Source organism: Catharus ustulatus, chromosome 3 (assembly GCF_009819885.2).
Source record: "Catharus ustulatus isolate bCatUst1 chromosome 3, bCatUst1.pri.v2, whole genome shotgun sequence".
NCBI classification, from domain to species: domain Eukaryota; kingdom Metazoa; phylum Chordata; class Aves; order Passeriformes; family Turdidae; genus Catharus; species Catharus ustulatus.
The window spans coordinates 68,137,057-68,157,968 of record NC_046223.1 but is presented as its reverse complement, the minus strand read 5'-3'; the positions used below and the strand labels follow the sequence as shown (position 1 = coordinate 68,157,968).

The 20,912-nt window shown below is 44.4% G+C and overlaps 1 protein-coding gene across 1 annotated transcript in view; it reads left to right on the top strand.

Annotated features, from left to right (window-relative positions):
- The first annotated feature begins 1,508 nt into the window (after positions 1-1,508).
- SLC35F1 (solute carrier family 35 member F1) overlaps positions 1,509-20,912 on the top strand; it is a 229,076-nt gene continuing 209,672 nt past the window's right edge. The window contains exon 1 of the mRNA XM_033055053.1: positions 1,509-1,711. Within this exon, the coding sequence (XP_032910944.1) occupies positions 1,509-1,711 (203 nt within the window). The remainder of the gene's footprint in view (positions 1,712-20,912) is intronic.

Genomic DNA, 20,912 nt, shown 5'->3' with positions numbered 1-20,912 from the left:
TCCTGAAACCTAAAAATTTAAAAAAAAAAAAAGGCAAATATAATTTTGAGTATCACATCTATCTGATTTCTCTGGGCATGGCTTTGCAAACACATTTCCCTGCTTATCATGAATGTTCATTTCATCTTTACAGCTTTCACACAAATAGAAATACAGGAAAAGAATTCTTGACGAAAATAAGTAGAAGGGAACAATAGAACTGAGAAGGTGAAATTTCAAATGTATGTCGCTTACAGGACTTAGCAAAATTATCATGTAATATGTTTCAGAGAGACATGATTAAAAAGACACTTCCTCTGAGCCTAATTCAATTTTTGAAGAGAAATATCTTTATCTTTAGAGTAAGGAATTTTGAACCCACGTTCGTTCAATTTCTCTTTGGGGAGTCTCCCAGTATTTGAAAGAGAGAAACAACACTACAACAAGCTTCGCCCAGGCATGAACTTGAAGTGCACTGTCTCCATGAAAAATGCATGGAGCTCTGAACTTCCCAGCGACTGCCATGCCTCCCTCAGTCCCTTACGTGCCTCTGGCAGTGTAAGAGCCAGGGCGTTGTTCAGAGGCGATTTTTGTCTTTACACTTTTCCCAGCTGGCTGAAGACGACACCGGCTGTGCCGCGTTTCACAAGACAAGTGTACGGCAACTCCCGGGTGCTCCCACAGCACCGGCCAGCCGAGAAAGTGCCGCGCAGCTGTGAGCATCCCCAACCCAAAGAGACAACAGTCCCAAAAAAAGGCAACTAAACACCCCAAAGAAAACCGATGAGCACTGAATGAGCCAAAGTTCGGGGCACCCCAGCGCGGAGTTCAGCTGGAGGCCAGCAGAGCTCTCGGGGTGGGCAGGACCCCGCGGGACCGATCCCGGCCGCGCTGACCCGCTCCCTCCCGGTGCGCTGTCCCTGTGGGACCGATCCCGGCCCCGCTCCCTCCCGGTGCGCTGTCCCTGTAGGATCGATCCCGGTGCGCTGTCCCTGTGGGACCGATCCCGGCCCCGCTCCCTCCCGGTGCGCTGGCCCCGCGGGCGCTGCCGCCGCCGCGGGCTCCCCCTGGCGGTCCCGGCCGCGCTCGGCCGGCGGCACCGCGGCGCGCAGGGCTCCGCCGGCACGCCGGGCTCCGAGGGGCTCCCAGGGGCTCCGCGCCGGGCCGGGCCGAGCCGTGCCGCGGCAGCAGCGGCGCGCCAGCGGAGCGCGGGGCGGTGGCGAGTGGGAACAAAGGGGATCGAGGTGGCGCAGCAGCGACAGCTCCGCCGGGGGGAGGCACCGGCTAGGCGCGGGGGGTGTGGGAGGAGGAGGGTCGCCAAACTGCTGCCACTTCGTCGGCCGTGAGCGGCACTCGCTGGCGGCGGCGGCAGCATCCCGCCCCTCGCTGCATGGCAGCCCAGTGAGGGAGGAGCGGGCGAGGGTCTGGCGCTGCCCGGAAGCCGAGGGAGCCAGCGCCGGCGGCAGCAGCGCCCGCCGCCCTCCCGCCGGGATGCGCCCCGCTCTCCGCTGAGGCGCAGCCCCGCCGCGATGCTCTCTCCCGAGCGCCACCGCCACCACCGCCACCCCCCGCCGCCGCAGCCGCCGCCGCCGCCGCACCACTCGCCGCAGCCCAGCCATGTCGTGGCCACCATCGAGAACCTGCCGGCGGAGGGCGGCAGTGGCGGCGGCAGGAGCGGCATCTCCGCGCCCTCCTCCAGCGTGCGCCAGAGGATCAGGAAAGTGCTGAACAGGTGAGGCCAGGGGATGGAGCGGGGCTCTGGCTACCCGGCACGGTGCCGCTCGCCCTGGGGGGCGCAGGTTCCGAGGGCCGCCGTCGGAGGGGCCCCGGCCCGGCCCGCTTGGAGCGGTGTGAGCGGCGGGGCACGAAGGCTCCAGCGGGGCGGCTGGCTCGGCTCGGCTCGGCTTGGCCGGGCTGGGATGGGATGGGCTGTCAGCGCCTTTCCCCACAGAAGCCCCTGGCGGGCAGGGAGCGACGGCGCGGAGCCTCCCCCGGCCCATTGTTGCTCCAAGGGGCGGCGTGAGCCGCCAGCCCGCGCCCTCCCCGCCGGTGCCGGTGCTGGTGCCGACCGCACCTGCCGTGTCCACGGGCACAGCCTCCGCAGCGGAGCCCCCGCGCCTCCCGGCGGCTCCGGCTTTCCTGGCCCGTCACTCGGGGCTCGGGAGGAGGGAGCAGACATCCCCGCTGCCGCAGCCCGGCCGGTGGCGGAGGCGCCGCCGGGGAAGTTGAAGCGCGGTGGCGGGCGAGAGGGCGGCGGGGAAGGGGCGGCCCTGGGGCTCCCGGGCGCGGCCCGATGCTCCGGGGTGTCGGGAGGCGTCCTGTGGGATCTGTGCCCGCTTCCGAGCAGCTCGCGTGCCCCCGCGGCAGCACTCGGGCTGCTGGAGAGAGGCGAGTCCCTCGGTTCGCCCCCGCGTGCGGCTCGGAGTGCTCAGCGCAAAGGTGGGAAACTGCAGGGTACTCGGAGTAAATTGTTTAACCGAAGGCACAAGAAAACGCTGGAACCATTTTAGCTAATCCTTTGTGCTCCCCTCTCTGCCGGTTGTTTCTTTTGCACTGCATTTGATTAGGGCAGAGGGTTTTACTACAAAGCAGAGTCCATCCAGTGCCTCACTGGTTGCTCTTCTCCAGAAGGAGCTCCTGTCTGAAAAGCCAGTTGGAGCCATCACTTCTGCCTAATGACTCTTACGTGCTCAACAGAGCAGTTGCAGCAATGGGATGGTGCGTACCAGCCTTGGCCTCATTGTCCCAGCTTTAGTTTCAGATTCATGTAGCATGGACGAGCTACTGAACCCAGCTATTCTAAATGGTGTATTCGGTTTGAAGACGAAGATTTTAAATATTAAAAAAATTACAATTCCTACAAGTGTTACATTGTTAAAAATACGTGAAGCTATTTGCTCTCAGAACATCCCTATTACACTCAATTAACTGTTACCATTCCAGGAGGATTCCCCAAAGCTTCAGTGACAGAGAAAATACTTATGTTTTGTTACTTGAACATGACAAAGGTTGAAAAGAAGTTGAAACAAGCAAGAGCTGCTTCAACTCAGTTACACAGTTTCTTGCACACATACATTTTACAACTGTCCGTATTGTAAGATTGACTCAATTCCTCAACCCGACAGTCCGTGTCATTTTAAGCATTCTGTGCTTGCAAGATCCCGCCCTCCTTCTGCTTGGTCATCCTGAGGTGTGTGTCGGTCCTGAAACAAGACACTAGAGAAAAGACGTTTCCCCAAGGGCTCCAAGAGAAAAGTGAATGTGTGTGAAGAGATCAGATACAAAAGCAATAGCTCTCCTGTGCAAGGGTGGTAATAATGACCTCTGGGGAGTCATCAAATTGACCGCAGTCTTCATGGCTAGGAGGTGTTGGATTAATTCCTACAGTTCAAACAGTTACTGTGCTCATGCATGTTTATGACTGAGCTGTAGATAAAATGTCAGTTTGTTGTTCTTTATTTATGATTGTATGAGAATACATAATTTTTGTGGTTGTGTGTGAGGGGAGTTGTTGTTTTTGTTGTTTTGGGGTTTGTGTTTTTGTTTGTGGTTTTGTTTGTTTGTTTTGTATTTTTTTTTAAAGGTGAGGGGGGAAAGAGTAGAAATTTGCTCTGGTGACCAAAGTTCAAATCTGTTCTGATTCATAAACTTGAACATAGAAATGAGATCTCCCACAGCCCAGAAGAGCAGCCTAAGGAACAGGGGAGTCAGTCACTTTTTCGTGATTGTGTCCTTATCTCCTTCTCAAACTTGAAATAAGAGTAAAATTTTTCCAAATTTATGTGGTTTATGGAGAAGTCATGTTATTTAGATGTTTTAATTCTTAGACAGTCCTACATTGTGTATCAATGGAAATTTTTCAAAAGTTAGATTTCCTTAAGCTTCTTTCTTTTAATTTACATGGGAACTGATGTCTCCATGTAACATCACAGCTTTCATCAGTTTTTCTGTTGATACAGTGAAATGAAATGACAAATGAAATGACACAATGTTTATATTTGCATCCTCTATGGAAACAATAGCCTGCAAATACATGCGTGAGAGAAAGAAATATTTATGCCATATCCCTAAAGAAGCAGGAGATCCCAACAAACCAAAAACACTGGCTTTTCCAACTGTTTTTCTCCCATAAGAGGGTAGCACTTTCTCTGTGCTCTCTATTCTTTATGTGCACCATTTGCTTGAGACCCATTAGTGGAAGGTTCCTGACCAATTCATTATGCTTCTGTTTCCTGCTGCACAAAGTAGGAGTTCTTCAGGTAGACATCAAAATAAAAAGGTTGACAACAACTGGGGCAGCCAGAAACCTGTTTATGGCTGGTGAAATCATAGAATGGTTTGGGTTAGAGGGGACCTTTAAAGGTCACCTAATCCAATCCCTGCTGCCATCAGCAGGAACATCTTCAACTAGATCAGGTTGTTCAGAGTCACATCCAACCTGACCCTGATTGTTTCCAGGGATGAGGCATCTACCACATTTCTGGGCAACCTCTTTCAGAGTTTCATCAACCTCATCATAAAAAAATTTTCTTCCTTATATCTAATCTTTTAATTTAAAACCCTTGTCCTGTCACAAGAAGCTCTGCTAAGAAATCTGTGCCCAGGGAGAGGACAGATTCTGGTGTGGTCAAGGAGTAAACAAGACATCCAGAAAAAGGACACAGACACTGGCAGAAACTGACCATTGTTTCTTTCTCACTTTCTTTGTAGCAGTTTGGTTACCCAGGCACTTGCTGATTCCTGAATTGCCTTCCATGGCAATTCAGGAGTCAAAATTAAACAATTAAAACAAATTAAAATTGTTTTACAAGCTATGGAAGCTTATTTTACCTTCACCTTCCAACCTCTCCTCTCTGTTCACTCAGTAGATCCCAATGTAATAGAGAAACACTGGAACAACCCCTGCAGGGTATTTGAGAGAGAACACACTGAAAGCAGAGCTGGATGCCTGTAAAAGTCTATTTCAGTGATCACAGCATGCTCTGCACTCTGAAAAAAGTTGTCCATAACAAGAAAGCTCTAAGAAATTAAAACACAAAAGTGAATGGTTAGAATTATGAAGGACTGGAGATGCTCAGCACAGTATGGGATTTACTGAAATAGTTTGTGTATAAATTCTGAGCCTCCAGTGATGGTGAACAGGACCTGCTGCAAGAGGATCAAACTTGCTGTTATTCTTGAAGTAGTTGTGGTGCTTAGGTATGTGGTTTAATGGTGGATATGCTAGTGCTGGGTTACTGGTTAAACTCCAGGATCTTAGAGGTCTTTTCCAACCTTAATGATTCTATGGTTCTGAGTTGGGAGAGGATGGCTTTGAGTTGCTGTTGCATTAAGGGGAAATGCTGTGCTGCAGATATGTTCCTGGACCTGTGACTCACACCCATGGTCCATAAATCCCATCTGCAGGGCCCTGCCTGGTACCTTCCTTGGCACATTTGCTGAGCAGGTGTCCCTGATTGTCCAAACTGGACTCCACAAACCCTGTCTGCTTGCAGAGGACCACTTAATAAGCAGTGACTCACTTGGTCCTCATTGACTCCCACCTCTAGTGGGAAGATAGAAAATAATTCATGCAGTTTGGAGTTCTGTGGTTCTCTGTGCCTCCACCCCATCACCTACCTATTCGTGAGTCCCAGCTCCTCCATCTAGCTGTATTCTGGCACAAGAGGCAGCCTGTCTCCCTTTCTTGCACTGAGTGATCTGTAGGGCAGAGACTCACCTGGCAGATTTTCCCATGGCCCCTGAAACCTTTTGAACTAATTTACAGGTTGATCCCATGTTGGGAAGTCTGGTTATCAGCTCTTGAGAGGAACTGGACAGACAATAAACACTGCTGAAACACAGGGGGAGCAGGTTGCAAAGTAACCTCTTTGGGGGATTCTTGCAAATTGTCTCTAAATGAAAGCCAACAAGCGAGATACCTGCTTATACATGGGCATTATCTCCGTAGTCCTGGGCAGCAGGTCAGGGAGGGAAAGCGAAGTTTCTGCAGGCAAAATGAGTTGATATCTTTAGATACTATAACAAAGTTATTTTAGCTAAGTAAATGAGATTATTCCTGGAAACAAAAAATATCATAGCTGTGTCGATGAACTCAGTTTCTCCAGAGAAATGTCTAAGGCACTGCGATTGTATTGCTTTCCTTGACAAGGACTTTTTTATTAAGCTGGATGGCACATGCATTTTTCTAGGTTTACCCAGTTCTATCTTTTAGTGCTTCCTTAAGGAATAGGAGCTATAAATTCTGGCTGTGCCTTATCTTGCTGTTTCAAGGTTGTCTTCATGGGCTTTTCTTTCTGTCAGTTGCTGAATAGCACTTTGTATTTATCAGAAGTTTCCTAAAAATCATGTCAGAATGTTACAGAATACTCAACTTGAATCAGAAAATGGAATAAGAGTTATTTAAGCCATTCAGTTCCATCTCGTATTTTAAATAGCTTTGTAGTTACATTCTCTGCACTAGTGAATTGCAGAAGTTGTCTGTGGAGCAGTGTGACTTTCTCAGCTTCTTTGCTCACTTATTTACTTTGTCAAATAGATTTCAGCCTTATGCATAAAGCCAGTGCATGGTCTGATTCCTGTCTTAGGAAAAGGAAGCAAAAAAAATGCTTCTAGTAACTATAATTCATTAAATTAGGCAGTGATGTATTGAAAAAATTATCTGAAGAAAAACAATTTAGATTCTTTTTGAAAGAAAACTCATCTGTTTGGGTTCAGTTTGAGTAAAACTTTTGAATTTTTAGTGTGTTACAGCCCTAATTCCTCCTTGACACTGGAGCTGAGAGAGAGTTTGGCCCACTAGCTGACTAACTTTGAACTTGAACCATGTGTCAAAGCTACTAACTCTTCAGAGGTGGATGCAGTTTAAATGGCACTGAAAGTATCAAAAGCTATAACCCAATGTGGTTTTTTTCCCTAATAACATTCACCTGCATAATAAATCAAACATAGGGATTTTATGTACTAAAAAGAACCTGGAGCTGAATAATAATAATAAAATTGAGATGATGTGTTTCATTGCCCCAAAGCAAAAACATCTTTCAGTTGACTGATCAGAGAGGTAAACAAATAATTTATGGCATTTTTCCTTAATGAAAAGCAAGTCAAGGATCAAACATATAATTTTTGAATCCAAAAAAAGAGTGAGTATTCATGACCTTCAGTTGCTTTCCTTTCTTCTTCAAAACAAAATAATTTGCTTCCTTTGGGATTTTTATTCTTAAAAAGTACAAATAGCTCCTCAAAGTCCATCCAGAATAACAGTGACTGTAGAAAAATGAGCCTGAGCTCAATTCAGATAGCCACAGTTCTCCTTTTAGGTAAAAATATTTATACAATTCTGAAGTAAGTCAAAGAAAATGAGATCAGAGCATAGATAAAGCAACTAGGTTGGCTTTCTTGTGCCTGTTAGTATTATTCTTTTTGGTTGCGGAAGTGGGAAGGTCATATCTGCCCGTAGGAAAGCACCCTGGCAGAGGATAAAGAAATGAAGTGATGAAAAATTGTACATTATTTCCTTTTCTCATTAGTTTACTTGTGATTGCCATTTGTAAGTGAACAACTTCTGGAAATTAGATGTGTTCCCAATGATTGGGGCACATAAGTGAAATACCTGTAAAACAGGAGAAAAAGATGCTCTTCGTTTCTCCAAACAGCTTATTTCAGTGAATGCACACTTACTTATTAGCTTGCCATAGTAAACTCAAAATAGTTTAAGAGTGAAGATCAGCTAAAGTACAAAAAGTTTCCACGATTTTGATGTAGCATGCACAGTTTGTTTCAGAGTGTCTGAGTGTCATTTCCTAACAGGTTTAGAAGCCAGGATTGGGAAGTTTTGTCCCTCTTGCCTTGTTTTTGCTCCTGAGAATTTATACTTTAGGAGATAGAAGCCTTACTGGTCCTGTTCTGAAGCAGGAATTGTTTGAAGTGATGTGATATCGCAAATGCACTGTAATCCAAACCCAACAGTCCCCGTACTGAGTGGATAAAGACTTTCCCTAGGAGGGGCAATTCGGCAAGGCAGAATATGTGGGTGTCTTCTGTCTACCTATGACATTCAAAATGCCACTTACTGGGTGCCTGTCTGTAAGTGGGAATTTTTGACACTGGCTGTGCTGTGGGCTTTGGGAAAGGGGTTAGTGCCTCTTGAACTAGGGGGGTTTCAAAGGAGCAGCACCATAAATGGCTCCATAGAGAAAGCGGGAGGAATGGACAGAGTGGCTCTTATGGGATGGACAGAGCAGCTTTAATGTGCTAATGAGGGGAAGGCCAGATGCCAGCAGCGATCAGAAGGGCTCTTTGTGGCTCTGTCTCTTTGGAGATGGCTGGAGTCTCTGTCCTTATCGGGGTTGTTTCTGCAGGCAGAGGGAAACACTGGGGCTATTAGTGAGGTGTTCCCTTCCTTTAAGTCAGCAGATAGCCTTACAGACTAGCACTTGAATACTGATTAGGGCTAATTACCAGGAAAGGTTAGGAAAAAGAAGTTGCTGAAGAAGCTTGACATTAAAAATTACAAAAAAACCAGCGCCCAAGCCCAACAACAACAGAAGTCTCATGCTCAAAGGCTTGTGAGCTGAGCTCAAACTCAGCTGAAATCACCCATTGCAAGAACAGCTGTATGGGGACTCATAAATTGCTATGATTGTAAAGTGTGTAAGTATTGGTGATTCTGAGATTCTTGTTGTGAACTGCCTACTCTACCTGTCTGTGCTTATTTATGTCTGTCATCCATCTAGCTGAGATTTTTACTGAAAACACTTCAAGTTTTGAAGTTCGTCTTTCAGCTTTCTCCAACTTGGTTTCTCTTGTGATTTAAGAAAATATTTCTTCAATACATATTCATTCTCAGTCATTTTTCTCAGAGACACAAAACGATTGAGGTAGCAGGTTTGATTCCCATGCGTCACCTTTTCCTCAGTGCAGGAGAGAGCGTCCCCACAGCCTCGCTGTGCTGGGTGAGCTCATCTGTACAGCAACACTGTGCCCTTCATCTGCAAGGAGTGTGCCAGCTTTTTGGGATGTGCCATGGCACATGGGGATGACCACCTAATTTCCTAGAGGAGGTAGGTAACCCTTGATCTCACCAGAAAGGTCTGCCCACAAATGATACCATGCAGGCTGCACAGTAAAATCCAGTGTCACTTATTAAGCCAGTTTTCTGTTTGTAGCTGATACAGTAACTTCAGTCCATAATCTCAGAGCTAGATAGAATCTTCTCTTTTGCTATAACTTTTTTTTCCTAACAGAAAATGTAGATGAGTCAAAACCTTGTCAAGAAGAGTTGGTCTTTCTCGAGACTGCATGTTTAGTAAGGTTTTTTATATCCAGATTAGATTTTTTGGTTGGAGAGCAAGTAAGACTTCATGGTAATCTGGTGATGGAAGTGCTTATGTAGGAGACCATGTTTAACTCTGCTTTTCTGCATCCCTGAAGGCTGCTGTGAGGTTCCCTTGGGATGAAGGACCCCAAAAGGTCATGGTTTTGTCCTAATGCAAAACCTGAGAAATTTTGAAGACTAAAAGTTTACAACTAGAAGATGCTTCCCCCCCACCTCAGCTCATCTTCCAAGGCATTTCAGGCTTCAAAGTGTTCATTTAAAAAAACACCCTATGCTTGAAACAGATTGCTGCATCTTTAATACGGGCAATTTAAGTACAGTAATTTCACGATTATAAGCTGCACTGAGTATAAGATGCACTTCCAGGTGTCAGCAACTTTTCGTTCTTTGTCCATACATAAGCCACACCTGATTATAAGCCCCACGTTACAATACAGAGTGTGATAAAAGGTATCTGTTCTATCACCATCTCTTGAGGGTGGGGACAGTGATCCTTATCCCAACGGCAGATATTCTGCTAATGGGCCATCCATTGAAACCAGGCGGGGCATTGTTCTTTATCTTTTCACAACCCATCCTTCCTCCAGCGAGTCATTTTCTGCTAATGGCCCATTGAGTCCCACTGTGGGACTGATAAAATTACTGCATCCCATTGGAAGTTGCTCCAGCCAGGGGGAAGAACCCAACATTTCTTACCAAGATAAAACAGAGGTTTTGGAACACTAAGGGAGCCCCTTTCTCCACTGGATTCCAGAGGAAAACCGGATTTCTCCACATCACCACTGGACCTCCGGAGGGAAACTGCACCTTGTACAGGAGCACTGCTCCAACTGAATCACATCTGTCACTGCAGGAGGATGCAGCCACCATTTAATGGGACTGCTACCAACACCCTGTCTGACGGGGTGTCAGGTTGTACTCTGACTTTGTCAGGGTTTGGGGTTTGTTTCTTTGTAGTACTGTATTTCTATTTTAATTTCCCTAGAAAAGAACTGTTATTCCTAATTCCCATATCTTTGCCCGAAAGCCCCTTAATTTCAAAATTATAATAATTTGGAGAGAGGGGGTTTACATTCTCCATTTCTAAGAGAAGTTCCTGCCTTTCTCAGCAGACACCTGTCCTCCAAACTAAAACAGCAACTTTTTGTTCTTTGTCCATATATAAGCCGCACCTGATTATAAGCCGCACTTTGGGGTGAGACCAAAATTTTAGTCAAAATGGTGCAGCTTATAATCGTGAAATTACGTAATTTATGTCTGATAGCAAGACCATAACCCCAGTGTTAATTTCAACCTATAAGCCAGTATTAGCTGATAATGGAATGAAAACAAAATTTGAAACATTCATAGTGATGGCCATTAGTTTACTTAGTCCACTTTGGTGTTCATTTGTCAAAAGAGCTGTTGTGTGTGTGTCCAGAAGCTTCACTGTATGTAATTAGGCTTCACTGATTTTAAAAGGGTGCTGTCTTCTGTCACATTTATTCTCGTTAGTTTCCTCATTGGGCAAGTGTTTTTTGATGGGTGTTGCCTTTTTCTGTTTTCCATTTGTCAGAAATGGAATATGAGTTAAGAGGCATGTAAATCTTTCCCCATCTTTAGTGAAATAGGTAAGAAGCCATTGACATTTTGAGAGGGAGACGCCAGAATATGTTCCTGCTCTGATACCTCTTAATCTACTCCTCAAAGGAGAAGAGAGCGCCACAGCTCCACTCTTGGATCTCTCCAGCCTAATAACTAAAATTCTGGTCCTTAATGTAGCCTTGAGGTGGCTATCTCAGAGCTTTTCAAGGGAAGGGAGAGTTTGAGGGAGCTGGGCTGGGCTGAAGAAGAGTGGTGGCTGCAAGGTAGAAGTGGGGGGAATTCTCTCTCCCTTTTTATGAAGAGAGGAGGTGTCTAACGCTTCAAGAGGAGGCCTGAAGTGAGTCACTGAAAGGTAGGGGCCAAATGCTCCAAGGAGGGATATGGCATAAGCTGTTCCATGTCCAATTTTTTCTTTTCTGGTTTTTACCAAGATTTCAGGCTCTCTCAGGTGCCTCTGTGGCTTTCCCAGGGTGCAATATTATTCTGTATGGATCTTTTGGGGTTTTTTTGTCCTATGATGGTAAGACAAATGCTAGAAAATACTTATTAAAATTAAATTAATTACCTTGTGATTATTTTAAGCCCTGGTATTTTATGGAGTTTAAACAGCTCTGTATTTCTGGTGGCTTCTGCAGCCTGATTTGGGCCATTTGCCTTCAGAAATATCATCTTACTTGAAGTTGAGTGCTGTAAAGAAACTAAAGGTTTCTTTCCTGTTGCTGCTTTCCTTTTCTCTCTCTGCTACTGCTGTTACAGACATGAAACACTTTAGAATATGTTTTTTTTAACTCCCTGCTGCCAGTATATTGAGGTCTGTAGGGGTTCTCCTGGGTAGATTGAAAGTGAGAAAGGATAGAAAATAGCAAGTAGGATGGGAAGAGTTGAGCAGGGAGCTGGAAAATATTTTAATGGATATGGGATTTGATACTTGAAGGAAGTAAAACTTTAATGTTGTAGATATAATTTTCATCAGGCTGGGTATGAGGATTAAGTACCCTTAGGCAGAAAAAGTTTCCAAGCTTCATCCCATATAGTGGGGAAAAAGCCATCACCCACATGTAAGAAATGATCAACTGAAGTACCTCCTTGTACCTTGGGGTTTGGGACAAATTTGGAAGGGAACTTCCAAAGGGATGATTCCCTGAAAGGCAAAATTCAACAACTCTTCCCTCAACTTGTTTGGTAGATAAACCTCCTTTGAGAACAGTGGAAACAACTGTTTGTTTAACAAGCAAATTATTCACAAGCATAAAAAATGAATAATATTAAACAATAAAACCTCTCACTGTTCTGAAGGGATGGCAAATTCAGGGAGTCCTTCCGAGAGAGTCCTGTGTGGGTGTGTCTGGGCTCACTGAGTGTCTCCCAGTCCCTCCTGCTGGAAAATGTCCTGGCCCCAGTGGGACACAGGTGTGAGCTCCTGGTGTTCTTCTGGGTTTTCAGTCCAGAGAAGCTTTGAACAGTTCCAGGAAAAGAAAAAGCCACAGTCCAGGCAACTTCTCTGCCTCAGCTGGCTAAAAACCTAACTAAAAGCAAAGGAGAACTCTCTGCCACTGTCTGTGCTGCAGGCAATGCACACCGAGAGAGAGCTGAAGCTCTTATCTCTGTGTTTTTCACAACAGCCGGAAAAAAATTCCGCTGCTTTTCCTTCTCTCGCCCTTCGCTCTCAGATCTAGTTTTAAAGACACAAAACTTATTTCTGGGCTAAACAGATGAATGGGGATACAATTCAGCATCATAAAGTCACCCCAGTACACTCCTTTTCACCCATAACCTACCAGACATGCACGGGTAACTTCAGTCAGATTTTGATACCTGACCTCTGCTGTCAGGTGCTTGATGTGCTTAGTGGGATGCTTTGTGGAAAAAGGACTTTCAGCATTTGCAGAAGTGCTGTCCAGCTTGTCCCAGAGCAGACAGCACCTGTGGGTAGCCCTGGAGACCTTGCTCCATTGCTGCCTCCTCACATTCTTCTGCCAAAGCTGCTTTGCTTTTTGTTGGGGCTCACCAGCATTTTTTGACAGTATACTTAAGGGTTTTCTTTTTGGGTTGAGTCTGTGGTGGGGGAATCATATCTTCAAAGACATTCAGTAGATTCCAGAATATTTGGAGGATTTAATCTAGAAGCACAGGGGCAAGGTGGTGTGATGGTTATCATACATGTAAGAAGGCACATCTTACTGGCACTGAAAAGGAAAATTCCAAGTTATCTCTCATTTAAACACAATGGTGACAGCAGAACAACTGTGCAGGAGCAGAAATGTGCTCAAGGACTGAGGCAGAGTGGTCAAGGTAAGATGCAGTGCTATGGTGGTGGTTGAAGGGCTGCCAGAAATGAAACAGTTACATTGGATTTATATTAACCAAGTGAAATCTCTGGGATTCAGAGCTGCTCCTGCTCTAGAGAGGTTACTTGAGTTTAAGACATCAAATAATTCCCTAGTAATTCACTTGAAAAAATCTGTGACTGTGGGTAAGCATGTGACATTTTTTGGTTACCTGAAATCAACTTCCCATTATAAATAAATAAATTCTAGCACATTCTAACTAAGAAGAATTTCTGTTAAATTTGATGTCTGAAATTGTCCATACATATTGATTTGGTATGCATTACTGTGTTAATGGAACTTATCATTACTCAGCTAGATTAATTTATCAGATTTATTCCTACATTACAACTTATAGACGTATTGAGACATGAGCCCACAGAATCAATACCAATTTATTTTCTCATTTATGAATGTTATTGCTAACATCCAAAGCACTGTTACACCCAAGAGTATTTACCTGCCATTTATCGTGAAGCATTACACTCCAACAATTTTGTCTTTTTTCTTTGTCCTTTAATGATTATTTTTCCATTTATGTGGGCACGTCTTTGAAAAAAATGCCATGCATCAGGCTTCAAATGAGTAATGATTTTACTAGTCATTGGGTCTACCAGTAACTTAGGTGTGCAAAATTAGGGCTCTGAGACCAGAACTAATCTTTGAGATGCGTTTTGGCTGCTGTTCTGTGTGACAGGCCAAAGCAGGAGAGGGAACAAAGGTACAAATGTAACTTATACTAAGTTGCCTGCCAAATGTGGTGTATTTGCATGTTTTTCTTTGAGCAGCAGCCATGCATGCATTTATCTTTCAGAAGCAGCAGTGTTTGGCCGAAGAGCAGTTGCAAAGAGCAGCTGAAATGGGTAACTGATGTGGAGCTCATTCACTTGCTTCCAGAGCTTGAGCTGTTGAAAGCTCATGGTGGGAAGTAAAAGAAGTGGGGTCGAAAGGAAATATGGGGTAAGAAAGCTGTTTGATCACCTCTGCCTCTGCTGCAATTCAAGACTGGTAGACAGCACTGATGGCAAGGAGAGACAAGTCTTCAGACAGTCCTAACACTGGCATTTCTATTCCAATCACAGCTCCAGTGGTGCTTGGGTTTAATGTCCTTTCTTCCTCTGGATGGATCAGACATGTTCTGTAAGGAAGAGAATTGCAGGGACTGTTTGGTCTCAGCCCAGCCTTTAAATGCAATCCTAAGCAGCTCACCAGACGGTTATGTGGAGAAATCTCCAGCAGCTGCATACGCCCAGAGATAACATTTCATCCAGTGGTCTGTAAGGTGAAACTCTGTAAAACTAACTCTTCTCCAGACAGTCCTTCTTTCTTGCTTTCCAGTAAAAGTTGCTGTATTCACTGAGTATGCTGCTTATCTGACCAATTTTCGTCTTATATTTAACTATTGCTGCTGCTTGTGCACCACTGCAGTTACTGGGCATTAAAAGCTCAAGCCTGATAAATGAAAATCAGATGCACAAAAGGATCAGCCAGGTGATAAAGAGAAACTGAAGGGAAAAAAAATCACCCCCCAAAATATCACATATATATATATATATATATAATATATTATATATATATATATATATATATATATATATATATATGATGCAGACGTAGGCATCAGAGTTAAAAAACGTGGTGAGTTGCCCCATGAATATTGTCTGCCTGACCCAGCTCTGGGGTTTGGGACCAAAGCCAGAGCAGGGTGATTTGTGTCCTCCTGACTGTGCAAGACTAAAAGTTACAGGACAGCTGGTGGACAAAATGCAGCTTTACCAATGTGTGCAGTGCAGGACAGGGAGGGGTAGGCTTTTGCCTGTTTTGTTTTCAGGAGAAGCTGTATTACGGCAGCAGATGAGGGGAAATACTGTGTTTTAAAGGACTTGGAGAGAAGTTCAAACAGTAGCTTTTGATTTACAGTCTAGAATTAGATAACAATTGGTTTTTTTGGCCCTTGATGAATCTCTAACCTCGCTGGGTCTGGTTCAGCACCTGTAAAATGGGGACAATTAACTACCTGGAAGAGTTGTTGATTGGTTAATGCTTGTAAAATGCTACACAGTGCCATAAAACAGAGTGTGGTACTCAGAAGCATCTGGTTTGCAGTTACTGTAGTGCTTCTCTGAAACTTTATGAGCAAACTTTGCCAAGAAACAAAATGATTAATGTGTGCAGTATATGTAGGCATTGGGAGATGAGGGACAGACAGCTTTTCAAAAGCATCTAACTTTCCTGAGGTACCTTCTCTCAAAAGACAAGAGATTTCCCCAAGAGCACCTGAAGTGGCCTGGGGCTGAAAGCAGTGTCAGGTGAATTTGGGGCTGCAGAATGAGGCTCTGGCAGGTGGCAGAAGAGCTCTTTGCTCCACTCCTTCTTTTTCTTGACCCTGTCGCCTACCTCCAAAGACAAGTTACACTGATTTCATTGGAGATATGTATGGCAGCAGAGAACAGTCATTTGGTGAAGAGCTGATCCTAGCTGAAGCTCATCAAGTTGTGTGAAACTCTGCTAACAAAAGGGAAGGTGCTAAGAATGAGCTAGAGACAAGCTTGTGATAATTTCTGAGATTTGCATCTCGACTATTGTTTGAGATACAGTGTAAATATGTGCACTATATGAATAATGCACATGCATACACATATTTGATTTGCTTTAATAGAAGACTTAAAAAAATTAGAAGCACTGATGGAGGGAAGAAACCATTTCCAAATCCATCACTCCTTCACTGATGCTTAGAAAGAGTTAGACCCTTATTAAGAGAGGGTCACAAATTACCTCATGTAAAAATTCAACTTCTCAGTCATTTTACAGAGCTAGGTAAGATAAACATGAGTGAAAGCTAAGAAATGAGTTTGTTCTTAGCAGAGCATCATGAACTACCAAAAGGAGGCTGCACTTCTGTCTCTTCCCTGCTCCTGACCAAATTGCTCCTTCTGCTTTTGCTAAGCCAGGTCTGGTTCCTATCACAGGCAAATCGCTAAAATCACAGATCATTAACCCAGCTGAAAGTGGTTGCTGTTGTAGCTGGGTTTTAGCTAACTTTTGATTAAACTGGTGCCTAGACTGATAATGAAAGGAATGAGGCTGTGAGCAGAGAGGAACAAGGGCAGAGAAAGTGAGGAAAACAGGGATGGGAGCTGAAAGAAACTGGAAAGAAGGAAGGGAAAGTATATCTTTCTATGGTCTCAAGCTTTTTAGTTGGCTCATCTGTGTTGTAATACCATGCCTGAGCTAACTACTTGCTGCCAAAGTCTCCAGCTTCCTCCTGCCTTCTTGTTATAAACCCTGGTGCTTATGTTCCTGAGCAAATGAACACATGTGAGACCTGTTGGCTATTGACAGCTGGTAAACAATCAGCTGTAGCCGATTCCTCCCTCAGGTAGGAGGAAGTAGTGTGAGTATAGCAGAGAGAAAAAAGAAGGTTGTCAGATGCCAGGTAGTGTGATTCTAAGTGGGGCTGGTGGAAAAATGTCTGCTGTTAGACCTATAAGTACTTGCTATTGGAGGTGATGGTGGAGGTGTGATGCAGCCCTAAATTGACAGTAGTCTTCTTTGTTACATGTTGAATTTATTTAATTTTAGGCAAGCCTGAGTTCAGTGAGGATAGGCATGTGAAAAACCTTAATATAAGCATGCTCTGTGTTTCCCTGTTGCTAGAAAATGGAAGGGGAGCCTTATCCATGAAACAGGGTTTTTACCTACAGTAAATAAAAGAGGACGCATGTGTTCAGCAGGTCTAAAATCATTGTATCTGGTGTGCAGCAGTGCTCCTGTGTGCTTTGTGACTCACTTCTGCCTCTCTGCCAAGGTGTGCAGTAACTTCTTTGCTGCAGCTGACTAGGAAAATAGCCCAATCAGTGGTGGCCAAAATCAGTGGCCACTGAACTAGTTTGTCTCCCTTTCCGTGACGATATGTGATGTATTATAACATTCTCCTATAGTACAGTGCAAATAGCTGTTTTTATTTGGCTGATGTGATCTTGGAGGTTTGTTGCCATTCCCTGACCTCTTTCTTCCTGGAGCCAGCAGCCATACACAAGTTTTCCCAAAACTGTGCCTCTGATCTGCAATCCCATAACTTCAGTTACCAAAATAATTCCTGAGGAGTAAAACAGCAACCAATTTGGCCACCTTGGGAATGGTCAAAAGATTGTACTGACATAGACAGTTTTCTGGAAGCATTTCTCTGTTAGTCCTGCTTCCCAAATTGATCCTGTATCCTCCTAGCTGTTTGTTGTATTTTCACTTGCAGTACTGTTGTATAGAGATGCTGCACGGTTCCAATCTATCAGTTCACAACAATTTCTTCTCTCCTGCAGCAAGAAAAGCTTTTGTATTTAGAGCACCAAAAGCACAGGTAAGGAGGAAAAGGGAGTGATCATCTTCAGACTGGGAAGGTGTCTATTAGTAGGAGTACAGGTTGGGTTGATTTTTAAAGAAAACAAAATTACACCACATCACTCTCTCACTCCCAGGGAAAAAACCCAAACCCCCAAAAAGGCAAAACTACACAAAGAAATACCACCAAATGCAGGAACTTTGCTATAGGGCAAATGTATACAATTACACAAATTGTATATATACAATTTATACAGCAATTTGTGTTTTGATACCAAAATGAGCGAGCAGGAAGCTAGGGAAGCTTTCAGGTAAATTCTGTCAGTGTTTGAATCCCATTTGTTGGGAGTGGAGAAGTGCAACATGACAAATACTTCCTTCTTGCTTTGTCTGTCTCTGTTCAGATATATTTCTGTGGCATAGGAATAAATTATCATGGAGGGAAGGACCTGTGTCTTGCTATTTTGGTGTATCCTGATGACTATGGCTCTGCTCTGATCTTAGGTAGGCAGAGATGGGCAATGAACTTGCTTGCAGATGTGCTGTGGTATAACCACATTGGTTGTTTTTATAAACTCAGTGATGTCCTGAAAGAGAGAAAGAAAATGAAAGACTTCTGGTATGAGTAAAGAAAATACATCATCACTGCAGGGAAAAGCAGTATGTCAGTTCTTAAGATACATTCCTAGCTGGACCCCGAAGTACCAGATAATCCCCAGTTTTGTTTCCTTTGCCTGTCCGACTCTCTGCTTTCCTCCTCCTCCCCTGATCATGCAGCCACAGCAGCACCATGGTTTCAGTATTTCCTGAAAAGGAAGGGGGAGTAAGGGGAGAGTCCCCCATGCCTGGTTAAGAGGGTCTATTATAGAGGATTAACTGTGCCCAAACAATGAAGCCCCTCGAGGAGCCCGTTACCCTTTTGAGATGCGTGTGTGGGTAAGAGGGCACACTGCTGTCCCTGTACCCCAGCCCAAGTGCGTGTGGTTCCATGCCCTGGTTGCTATGACAATTAATCGTGTCTTTTAAGGGCTGGTGCCGACTACAGATCCCTGTAAATTGCCTGAAAGACTAGTTAAAGCTGCTCCTCAGGCACCTTTATTTGCTTTTGCCCCAAAGAAATGGGAAGGAGAGGTTTTCTGCTTCCTGCTCCTAAAAAAAATCCAGAGTAACTTGGTATATGCTTTTAGACTGTCTTTGGCTTTCCTGCGCATGGTGAGATATGGAATTTTTCTGAAGAGCAATTGTAAAATAGGGATGTGATGCCTTCCAGCTCTGTGTGTGCAGTTTTCATGTGACCAGCAGATTGTGCATGCCTGGGAAATGTAAGAAGTATAATCTTCAAGAGGTGTGCATGGATTGTTTTGTGTTTGTTTGTTTTTATTGGAAGGTTTGCATGAGGCAATTAAGGTGTATGTCTTTGGCTTTTCTTTGTACTGTAAAAAAGAGCAACAGGGAATTACTGTGGTGTCTCAACCTAGAGCAAGACTGTACTCTGTATTTGCCTGTTTGCCGAGGTAATGGGAGAGAAATAGATGTTTCCCATGTCATTAGTCCAGAAACCTGAACAGCAGTGAATACAGATATTCTTAAAAGTCTTCCTGTAGGTTAAAGCCCTGTTCATTGGAAAGGCAGTCCTAACTCCCTCTGTACATTATTAGAATGGTTGAAAAAAAAATATGTCCAGAATTTTTTTTTTCTTCCTTGAAGGCACTAAAGTCTCTGTTACCTTTAATATTGCTTCTCAGGGGAAAAAAAAAACCAACCAAAACCAAACCCCATGAAGGGAAACATGTTTAAAGGGATAAGTTATCAAATCCACAATATTCTCTCTTAACCTTCAACAAAAGGAGCAGTGCTATTCAGCACAGTCTCTCTTTTTAATGAATGTCACCTTGATGCATACATATTTTTATATACAACGTATGTCTGAGGAAACTTACAATTACTTTGACTGAGGACAGTGGACAAGATTGGCATTGTTTGGTATGTCACATCAGAGTCAAATGTGCTAAAATAGATTAGATAACTTTGATTATCAGAAATATTAATAGCTGTGTGCACTCAGTGCATGCTGTGTATCCTTGTTTTGGGTGACTAATTTAGTCCCACTGGTCACAGAGACATGAATGTACCATCTGCAGGACCATAGGTGTATAATATTGGTTTGCTTTTGATTTGTAATTTCAGTACTTAAGAAGTATCAGGTACTGCTGTTGATAATTAAGCCGTGGCTGAAGAAATAGTTGTGTTCCATCCTGTGTAAGGCAAATATGTGTGATCTTTCAGAATTGGTCAAGCTGGAGCAGCTACAGGAGAAGCAATCAAAATGGACCCAACCCCCAGTCTATGGCTCTGCAGCCATTATGTCTTTCCCTTGTCAAAGAATTTTAAACTGGAAGTGTGCAGGATTGCTGCTCAAGGCCTGCAGGCTAAGGTCTTGTTTATTCAGTTTGTATCCTCCAGCATCAGCTTTCCTGTGTGGAAGAACAAGAGCCAGTTAAATAGCGGTACACTCCCTTCCTTCCTTTTCGTGGTGCCTGTGGAAAACCCTTTCTCCAGTCTACATTCTTCCTGGTCAGCAGAGGCCTGTGAAAGGCCCCACGACAGGTGATGTTTTTGAGGTAGTACCTGTTCAACTTACTAATAGCCCTGGAGGTACTATTCAGAGAAGAAAATAACATCCTCTGGCCTTACCTTGCCTTGCCACTGACAGTCAGAGCCCCATCTTGGCACCTGGAATTGGCTTGCAGGGGATGTGACAGACCACAGTTCAGTTCCTGCCATACTTGTAGTGGCTCTGCATCATGATGATTGTGACCCAGACAAAGACCTGAACTTGTGTGTGCCCACACCCATGGTGCTGTCAGTACTATCAAACATAGCCTCTTACTCCATTTTTCCCATGTAACTTTGTCCAAGCCAGTATATTTTAATTTCTTTTTCCAATAGAATGTGTTTGCTTGGGTTTTTTCCCCTTTAATGCAATGTAATAGTGCAATGGGGCTCTTGCTTCTGGCAGCCCTCTGTGTGAGAGCAGTGCTTGCCTTGAATACATCAGTGTGATTACAGGCCCTGGTGTTGTGCCATGCATCCTATTCAGCCATCACTGTGTATCTTTACAGAAATCCTGAAACTTCTTTTCCTCCTCCTGCATCCACTGCTGTGCCAGGACTCCCCTTTGTGGAAATGGTGGGCCAGGTTCTCAGGGCTTTTCTGGGTGACATTCTTCCAGGTCCCAGTGGGACTGTACTGGGAGGCTGATGGAGGCTGGGTGGAGATAGCCTGCGATGGCAGAAAGAGGAGAGTGCTCTCCAACTGCAGGACCTTGAAGTCCAGCAGAATCATAG